Source organism: Anarrhichthys ocellatus, unplaced genomic scaffold (genome assembly GCF_004355925.1).
Source record: "Anarrhichthys ocellatus isolate YVR2014 unplaced genomic scaffold, GSC_Weel_1.0 scaffold53, whole genome shotgun sequence".
NCBI lineage: Eukaryota > Metazoa > Chordata > Actinopteri > Perciformes > Anarhichadidae > Anarrhichthys > Anarrhichthys ocellatus.
This window is the reverse complement of record NW_022280083.1, coordinates 924,619-934,637: the sequence shown is the minus strand read 5'-3', so window position 1 is coordinate 934,637 and position 10,019 is coordinate 924,619. Positions and strand designations below refer to the sequence as shown.

The 10,019-nt window shown below is 42.0% G+C and overlaps 1 protein-coding gene across 1 annotated transcript; it reads left to right on the top strand.

The window, feature by feature from the left end:
* The first annotated feature begins 3,276 nt into the window (after nucleotides 1–3,276).
* On the top strand, nucleotides 3,277–10,013 carry LOC116396148 (STAM-binding protein-like A). The gene is made up of 10 exons (XM_031870574.1): nucleotides 3,277–3,416; nucleotides 4,776–5,014; nucleotides 5,193–5,268; nucleotides 5,359–5,454; nucleotides 5,815–6,208; nucleotides 6,395–6,519; nucleotides 7,017–7,154; nucleotides 8,677–8,789; nucleotides 8,989–9,088; nucleotides 9,662–10,013. The coding sequence occupies exons 2-10, from the start codon at nucleotides 4,812–4,814 to the stop codon at nucleotides 9,716–9,718; spliced, it is 1,302 nt and encodes a 433-aa protein (XP_031726434.1). The 5' UTR covers nucleotides 3,277–3,416; nucleotides 4,776–4,811; the 3' UTR covers nucleotides 9,719–10,013.
* Nucleotides 10,014–10,019: the final 6 nt, after the last annotated feature.

Sequence of the window (10,019 nt, the reverse complement as noted above, 5' to 3'; positions counted from 1 at the left end):
GAAGTGTTGACAGTTGTGCAGCACTAGTTGGCTAACGTTAGCTATAGCTAGCCACCACACCATAGGATTGACAGGAGCCGCGAGAGCGCAGCATCAGGGTTAGCATTAGTGTTAGCATCAGGGTTAGCATTAGTGTTAGCATTAGTGTTAGCATTAGGGGAATCCTTCCCAGCTGTGCGCAAGCTGTGTGTGAAGCTGAACACACCTCTACCTGCCTCAGCGGCCTGTGAAAGGCTAGTTAGCATTGCAGGACTAGTCTTCAGCCCAAGAAGAGCGAGACTGAATTCTCGCAATTTTGAAAACCAACTTCTTTTGAAGATGAACAGGACATTTTTCAGTTTCCAGTAATGACTGGGTTGTTACTTTCGGTGCTGCTTTAGTATTGATCATGTTTTGATATTTGAGTCATTTTGTGGATGATCAGATGGAGTTATGATGGTAGCAGATTCAGCTTGAGCAAAACCTTTGCCTATTGTGTTCAAATCAGGCCCATAGGAGTTTACAAGGCAGGTGTCCTTTCTCACAACACTGACCTGATGCATCAAGTGGATATTTTTTGCTGAACACAATATGATGCATTTGCCCTCTACATCCTCTAGTCGGAATGAGCATACTTATAAACACACAGTTACAACTCCTTCATAGTGTCGTATTGCTTTTCGGAGAATTATGATGATAAGTTCATAGTAGATGCAAAAGTATATTTATGTACAATATATTATGTTGAACATTGTTGCTCCTGGATGGATCACAGCCAACCCAATTATTGTCAACACAGCTCCATGTCCTTGGTCATGGTGCCACAGCACTTAAAAGAATAAACTTCATAATTCTGACCCTTTGCTTTTTTATTAACAGCATTTACTTGTACTTTTACTTTCAATACTTAAGTACATTTAATATCAGAAAATTACTTTTGATACTTAAGTACAATAAATATCAGATACTTTAAGACTTTTACTCAAGTAGTATTCTAATAGGTGACTTTTTACTTTTACTGGAGTAGTTTTCCAGTAAGGTATCTTTACTTTTACTCAAGTATGGCTTTTGAGTACTTTATACACTACTGCACATACATACTGATCCGCCCACACACAGATTCGCACACACATATTCAAACTCCCAGTTCTATATGGTAATCTACACATACATGTATATACACATATAGTAGGCTACATGATACATACGTGCATACAGTACATACAGTGGGTACGGAAAGTATTCAGACCCCTTTAAATTTTTCTCTTTGTTTCATTGCAGCCATTTGCTAAAATCAAAAAGTTAATTTTATTTCTCATTAATGTACACTCAGCACCCCATCTTGACAGAAAAAAACAGAAATGTAGAAATTTTTGCAAATTTATTAAAAAAGAAAAACTGAAATATCACATGGTCATAAGTCTTCAGACCCTTTGCTGTGACACTCATATTTAACTCACATGCTGTCCATTTCCCTCCTCTTATCTGTCTTTTTACAACTTATTGGGAAAACACTGCCTTTTCTCTCCCTTCTCTCTTCTCCCCTTTTTTATTCTCTCCGCAATTTGGCGCTCGCTGGAGCCTGTGAGAAGACCCAGGGGGTTGGTTGCTGTAGCATTGTATTTGCCATCTGGTGGCTGTATTGTTACAGTGCAAGTCAAAAGTTGCAAAGAAAGACAATACAGAGATTTCAAAGCCTGTCAAATTATTTTAATCAATATTAATATTTGCACAAAGAAATGTCCAACACCAGCAGAATGACATAGTGGATCTTATTGATCCATGACAAAATGGAACAAATAACCTATTGTTTGTGCATTTTATTTTTCCAGCTCAGGGAAAATGTTCATTGTTTTGCGTCATTTTCTTTTTTTGAATCATGATGAAAGTAGCATTGAATTGATTACATGTAATAACAAATTAATACATACAAATAATTAATTTCTACATTTATGAACACAATGTACAAGAAGAAAAACAACAAAGGATTGTCACCGGCCACTGTTTTTTATTCCAAATAAGTTACAAACAAACCCCTAGTATAGTAGTGTACTTAGTACCAAAACAACGTAGGTTTTGCCCAAGATCTGTTACAGGTCCCAGCATGAATGGGCCTGATCACAGATTTTGTGCCTGAGTAAAACAGGAAATAAATGAAACAGGCAAACGCTGTGGCTTCTCGCTTCAGTGTCCTCTCAAGCTATGAGAAGACGCTGAACGCGCACCTCCAAATCTGTGGTCGCGAGGCAGATCGACAGCGCTCCACTGCCACCTACTGGGCATAGATAAAAATACACTTCTAAAGTAAGTTTAATTATGATAGGCAAATCACAGAAATTCGTTCAAATATGAATCTAACAACAAAAATGTGACCATACATTTTGTGTGCGTCACATTCACATAGGCGTGCAAATGTGTCACAGTGTGTATATTACATGTGCGTATTTTACACATTCATATCTACACAAGTACACTCCTACATGTATGAAAGCAACAGCAACGTTCTGTGGTTTTGGCATCTGGCTGACACTTACACATTGGATACTTTTAGGCATATTTGGGTTTTCACGCCTAACTGACAAATATGAAACAGGAGTAAATACATGATGTATACAACTAATGCAAATTAACCATGAACATGAAATATCAGATGAAATAATGAGATGAAATCTGTGAACACAAAAATGACTTTGATTAAACTATATCACAAACTGTATTGCATCACTCGGTTTGAAACGAAAAACGAGAATATCATGGTATTTCCGTATTTTGGTTTTTCCGAATTAACGGTAAAACAGATGACTAAAACGTACGCGGACCCCTCTCGCACCCAAAGCGAGAATCATACCCCTAGACCAACGAGCCGCTCAGACTACTGTACATTACTGTATAATTTGTTAGTTTGGCTGTACTGTTACATCTGTTGTGAGCGTATTGAAATAAGCTTGCCCTGGCTCAGTGGGAGAAAACAGGGGTCCTGGCCTTAGACCGTATATTGAGAGGACGATTCACTTACAGTAAGGAACAAATTAAACACAGACTGGAGGACAGCGCATGCAAGATATACACAGAAATAGACTAAACTAAAAAAATCATGTTTTTTACTGTATTAGGAATACTTAAAAAACCCAAAAGAAAACCGGAATAAATAAATAACTCAAATTACTATCAGATCAAAAAGCATCTGTACAAATATTGTTTTTTTTATCTATTCTTTTTTATTAGCTATAAAATGATTTTCAATAGGAAAATAATTTACGTCTCCAATGACGCGTCATGCGTCATGCGTCAGGCGGAAGTTGTTGTGATTGCGGAAGTGAAGCTACAGATGCTGGAGGCTCAGCCCACTGAAACAACTCTGCTATATCTGATTCTTCGTGTTTTTTAATTGAGGCTACATGTAGCTCTGTGGGAGCTTCGGTTTACAGCTCTATCAGGTAAGAATGACGACGACTGTGTTCAGTGACCGTTAGCTGCTTAAACCGGTTTAAACTCGTCACGTTACTGCGCTAAGTTAGCTGAGTTAGCTAAGTGCGTCTAACGCGACGTCGTTTGATCCGTGTGTGTGTGTGTGTGTGTGTGTGTGTGTGTGTGTGTGTGTGTGTGAGAGTGAGAGAGCTAATTCTATGTAGTTGTCAGATTATAAAGATGATAAATATGTCGATAAGCTAAAGTAGTATTTAGATCCTTTACTTACTGAAAAGTACTAATACCACTGAAAACACAACAGTACAAGTGAAAGTCCTGCATTTAAACATCTTACTGAAGCAAAGTATGTATCACCAAAGTGTGGCCTACTGATAGTATCAAAAGTAAAAAGTAGTCATTGTGTAGTAACATGTTCCCTGTCGGTGTTTTACTTTTGTATATAAAGTTTCCTGATTGATATTAATGTGTATTTTGCATTTTACTGCTCATTTTAACTCCTTTATATAGTTTATTCTACAGCAATGCTTCATATTCTATCAGGTCATCGTATGTTTGTAGCTTCATCCTCCTGCGAGAACCACAAATCTCTAAAAAGTCAAGTTTTCATGAGTTGAAAGGGGATGAAAAGTAACTCAAGCTGTCACACAAATGAAGTAAAAAGTCAAATATTTGCCCCTGAGATGTGGAGTAGAAAGATAAAGTTTCATAAAATGGAAAAGTAAGTAAAGTAGAAGTAAATGTTTACTTTAGGACAGTACTTGTGTAAATGTACTTAGTTACATCCCACCACTAACAGTGATTGTACAACCGTTCACACTAAACACACTTGAATAAAAGTGAATTAAGGTTATTTTAGAAATACAAATAGAGTATAAGCCTCTGAGCAGTTCCTCGACCTTTCTCCTTTAATCAGAGCCGCACCTCTTGAGCTGAACAACTGGTCTCTTGACACTGAATCAATACGAGTTAGTCAGCGCGCTGATGAAGCGTTCTCACGTTCGTCTTCGTTTGATCGATAAAGAGTCGAGTCATGCCGAATGGACCCTCCCAGCAGAGTCGCAGTGTTCCTCCGAATATACTCAGCCAGGATGTGAAGAGAGAGATGCAGGATATGGTGTGTTCTTGCACACTTACTGGATAGATTTACTAAAAACACTCATTAATAATGAAGATCAAGTCTTCAGATCATCACATCATCGACATATTAAATGTGAAATGTCTTTGAATTTGATTCTAAGGATATAACCAATAACAATAACACAGTGTTGAAAAAGCTTTCTGACTGTTAGTGTCCACGGTCTTCTTCAGGTTAGTCACCACAGCGTTCCTTTGCAGACTCTCCACTCACCACAGTGTTCACTCCTCAGCTCGTCTCCCCCGCCGTTTCTGGCCGAGCTGTCGCGATGGCCGACCCCAACGACACCAGTCTGCAGCCGGAGGAGCGAGTCCGCGCTCTCACCAAGAAGGGCAGCTCGGTGGAAGTCAACGAAGATGTGCCGCCGCGACGCTACTTCCGCTCCGGGATGGAGATGATCCGCATGGCCAACATCTACGCAGAGGAGGGCAACATCGAGCACGCCTTCGTCCTTTACAACAAGTACATCACGTGAGTGTTGAGCTGCTCATCAGCGGTTACTGGTTTCATTGTGTTTGGTACATTCATTTGTCCTTCATTGTTTGGCTAGTTTGAGGTTTTTCACGTGAAGACATGTTGTTCTCAGTGCAGGCATGAACACAAAGGTTTATCAGTCCGTTGGAAGATCTTTTCTTCTCTTTTCATCAAGTCTCTTCATAGAAAAACTTCCCAAACATCGGGACTACAAGACCGCTAACATTCCCGAGAAGAAGGACACACTAAAGGTACGCAGACAGTGTTTCTACTCTCCTGTACGACACGTTTTAATTGGTTTGATTTTAACGGCAATGCTGACGTTTCTCTTCCGTCTGCAGAAACTGAAGGACGTCGCGTTTCCTCAAGCAGAGATTCTGAAAAAAGCCCTTTTGCGGAGATTTGAACAAGACTATGCACAGCATCTGGTCAAAAAGGTAAACGTGTTAGCAGTCATTTAAAGAAACGTATACAGGTTGAGACATTGAGATTAATTACATTGTAAACATAAAACAACATCTAATACACATTGACAACACAACAAGCATTGTACGCTGATTTTACAGTGAGTTGTGTAAATCCTAAATGGGGTGAAACATTAATCAGAGTCGTAATAAAGGGAGACGTTTGTTCATTAACAGACGGAGGTAAAACAAACACATTGACCTTAAATAGTCACGCTTTGTATAACATCGATGTTAAGTCCAAACATGAATTACTCTGCAACAAAACTGCAATGTTGTTGAAGAACAACAGACACAAAAAAAGAGAGCAACCGATGTGTGTTTCCTCCTCAGAAAGCGGAGCAGGAGGCGGCGGTGCGGGAGCAGTCCAAGCAGCGGGCGCTGGACGCCGAGCGGGAGCGTGTGTCCGAGATGCAGCGGCGGCAGCGGGAGCAGGAGCAGTTCAGTGCCTTCGAGGAGATGATCCGCCGCCAGGAGCTGGAGAAGGAGCGCCAGCGCGTTCTCCTGGAGTTCGGCGCGCCCACCGCGCCTCCCTCCGACACGCCCCTCCTGCCAGGCATCCAGGGACCCCCGCCACAGGGGTCCCACGCCGCCCCGCAGAGCCCAGGGGACAACAACCACCAACACGACCGCCCGCCCGTGACCATCAGCACGCCCGGCGCCGCCGCCCTGCCCACTTTCGACCGGTCGCTCAAGCCCGGCTCTCTGGTCAGCCCGGGGAACAACAGTGAGTTAATCTGACGCGAGGGGGGCTGGACTTCACAGGGATTTAAATACTACTTTAAAGTATTTGCACTTCTGAGCTGATTTATTCCCTCCTGACCTACTTCATTTCCTGTTTGCGCCATGCCTCGTTTCAGAACACCACAAGAGTCTAACTTGTATTCGTCTGCATGTGTTTTTATTTTTTCAGACACAATGGTGGACGCTCTCCGGCAGTTGGCCGTTCCGGCCGAGCTGTGCCGGAGCTTTCTGAGGTTGGCCGAGGCCAACACGAGCCGAGCCGTGGAGACGTGCGGCATTCTGTGCGGCAAACTGGTAAGCCTCTGATGTAGTGGTGACTCCCCCTTTCTGAAGAGATCGTTTACAGGAAGCAAAAAATGTATAAATGAGATGTTAACAAAATGTTTCTCATCGTGTCTTTAAATCTGGATTTTTGCATTTTTGAAATCCATGACCTGAGATGGTTAAAGAAAGAAATCCCCTGTTTATGTTCTCGCGAAACAAAGGATGTTTCTCTGAGACGATATAAGGAATGTGGATTTTGAAACAGAGACATCAGCTGACCTCCCACCCCAGAGGGGGAGAACCTAACCTGACACTTCTCTCACTGTCCCAGGTCTGCTGTGGCTTTTCTTTGTATTATATCGTTAACTAAACGCTCCCGTCACTGTTTTTGTGTGCATGACGGAGCGCTTTTTCGGTGTTCCGTTACTTTTTGTTACAGAGTCCTTGGAGCTTTTTTTGGGAGACTGTTTCGATGCATAATTTAAAGGATTGCAACCGCGTGACGTCTTATTTTGTGTTTGCTCCAGACCAGAAATGCGTTCACCGTGACCCACGTCATCGTACCGAAGCAGAGTGGAGGACCGGACTATTGCGACACGGAAAATGAGGAGGAACTCTTCCTCATACAGGACCAGTACGATCTCATCACCCTCGGCTGGATACACGTGAGTAAAGATGGACCAACTAATCATCGTCTGCTGTTCTCAGAGTACGAGCTGATCCTGCTGAAAAACATTAAAGGAATACTTCACCCCCAAAATGACCTATTAGTTTATCAATAACTCAATCTGTGTTACTTTAAATTCTTGAAGAAAACTTTGTATTTATTTCATAGTGAACGGAGAATCCAAAAATCAGAGGAAAGTGTTGATGAATTTAAGTAAATGGAGGCCCAGATTAACAGCAGTACAACTTTATTAAATTATCCGTTTACAAACTCTCACACAACTCGTGCAGTATTATCTCGTATATCTATAGTCTCGTTTACTCAGCCGTCTGCTCACTACCTCCCAAACACCAGCGTCTCTGCTAAAACTTTAACTGTTTAAAAGTCTTCTGACTCACACAGACGAGTACTAGTGACTGTAGTAGCTGTAATGAATCAGCAGTGGACTGTTTGTTATTGTGTCTGACTAATTCTCGCTCTTCTGTGGTGGAAAATATTCTTGTACCCGCTTTGCGTGAGTCTTTTCATGCTGAAATACATAATACCAAAAACCAGGTTGTCTTTTTCAGTATTTATTCTCTGCGCAGAGAAGGTTCAATCATCACAGCAGAATGCGTACAGTCTCAGTGAGGAAGAACCAAGAACCAAGTGAACAAGCTTTCTTTATACACAATGAGCAAAGCTGGGGGCCGATGGCCAATGTTACAGACATTTTGGTAGACTGAGAGGAACAACAATGAAAAACAAACGCTCAGCAACCAAAACCAGCGGCCCAAAGGCCTTGGCGCTGGAACATTCTCATAAAACACAGTTAGTTATCTTTGTGAACAGGCAAGGGAGAACTCTTCTTCTGCACAACAGAGACATGGTGAAGTTCAACAAAGTTCAGAGCAAAATGACTTATGCATGAATACAATATACTGAGTAGAATTATATATTACGTAAGTAATTACCATTACTCTTCTGCAACACGTCACCTTGCGAGATTTCAGAACGAGACTTGTTTCCATAATGTTGTCAGACATTAATAATAACAATCTGAGCCTGTCAGGAAAAACCAGGCTGCAACCTCCGGTTCTGAAAAGTGAAGCCAATGTAGAAGTGTGTTAAAGCTGCATTCTCTCTAGTGTCCACCAGGGGGCGACTCCTCTGGTTGTGTAGAAATCTATGAGAAAATGACTCTACTTCTCTCTTGATTTATTACCTCAGTAAACATGAGTTTATGGTCTCTAGTTTCAAGTCTTCTTCAATACAGCATGATGTTCATTTCGTAAATGATGCTCCATTTAGAGTCAAACAGACCATAAAGCAGGGGATGCTTTAGGGCGGGGCTTACTGTGATTGACAGGTCGCTGCCAGAGACGTATACGGCGTCTTTACCGCGGCGTCACTCATCTGCAGTCCAAACTCGGTCACTTTACGCTCATGCCGAAGTCAAGGCTTCACAAAACCAACAATTTGAAACATCGGGCATGTGTTTGTGCGTTGAACACCAGTTAAACTGACTGTGTGTTTCCCAGACTCACCCCACGCAGACGGCCTTCCTGTCCAGCGTGGACCTCCACACACACTGCTCCTACCAGATGATGATGCCGGAGGCCATCGCCATCGTCTGCTCGCCCAAGTTTAACGAGTGAGTCGGAAGACCTGCTGCCGTCCCGTCTCTACAAACATCAAAAACAGAGTTTTAGTCTTTCAGCTCGCTCTCCTTCCATTCGTTACCTGTGTGTGTCGGCATGCTGCCGTGTCTCTTCTCCACGCTGACCTGTGTGTGTGTGTGTGTGTGTGTGTGTGTGTGTGTGTGTGTGTGTGTCTGTCTTTGTTTCTCTCAGAATCGGATACTTCAGGTTGACGGATCGAGGAACAGACGAGATCTCCACGTGTAAACAGAAAGGCTTTCATCCGCACAGCAAAGACCCCCCTCTGTTTACAGTGAGTCCACCTCCACTCACGCTGCTGCTCACATGTTTCTAATGCAGAGCGGTTTATATCAGCAACTTACTACAATAGTGTCCTTTACTTGAGACTAATCTGATCCAGTGAGACGAAGGGAAATTGCACTGGAAACAAGTGTGATCATTTTAGATTTCGTCTTCATTTCGGCTCTGATCTCCTAAATCACTAACCTCTCGTGGTGTCTGTCCGGCTCAGGTTGTGAGAGTTTTGAGGTAGTACATTGATGATGAATTAAAATGTGTTTATGGGGTTAACAGCATGAACGGTAACAGATCTTTGTAGAAACAAATGTCCCAAAGTCAGTCTGGATAATCTACAGAACAGAACTTCCCCCTGCGGATAAATAAAGTATCAAATCTATCTATCTGTTTGTTCGTTAGGTTATTTTAAACAGCATTAGTGTGTGAACATATTAAATATATAAAGTACAAGCAGTACTGCGTTGTACTTTTTTTTTTTTTTTTTTTTTTTTTTTTTCCCCTTTTTTTTTTTTTCCCCTGTCCCTGTGAGAATCCTCAAACTGAAATCTGTCTCTCTTCTTCTCGTCAGCACGCGGGTCACGTCAACATCACCGATGACACCGTGTCCATGATGGATCTGCGGTGATTCTTTGTCACCAGAACACTCGGGACTGTTTTATCAAAGCGGAGACATTTTACTGGAGGAAACACTGGTTTTACTGTCAGGACGGTTCTGAGCAAACGCCGACCCACGAGTTCACTATTTCTACAGACTTCAGTTGTTCTCAAAGAAAACAACGTCGTGAACCTTTATTTCACTTTTCTTCATTTTGCTCTGTAAGAAAAGATATTACATATTATTGCACTTTCCAAGCAAACAACTCGGATCCTCCCTCAAACCTCCGGCTCTTCATCCCCTCTGTTCTCCGTATGTGCGCTCAACTTTA

What these genes read in the sequence shown, in the direction of transcription:
- LOC116396148 (XM_031870574.1), top strand. Translation starts at nt 4,812, where the DNA reads ATGGCCGACCCCAACGACACCAGTCTGCAGCCGGAGGAGCGAGTCCGC. An exon ending in CTTTACAACAAGTACATCAC is followed by an intron (nt 5,015 to 5,192) that starts GTGAGTGTTGAG and finishes CTTTTCATCAAG; the next exon opens with TCTCTTCATAGAAAAACTTC. An exon ending in TGCTCGCCCAAGTTTAACGA is followed by an intron (nt 8,790 to 8,988) that starts GTGAGTCGGAAG and finishes TGTTTCTCTCAG; the next exon opens with AATCGGATACTTCAGGTTGA.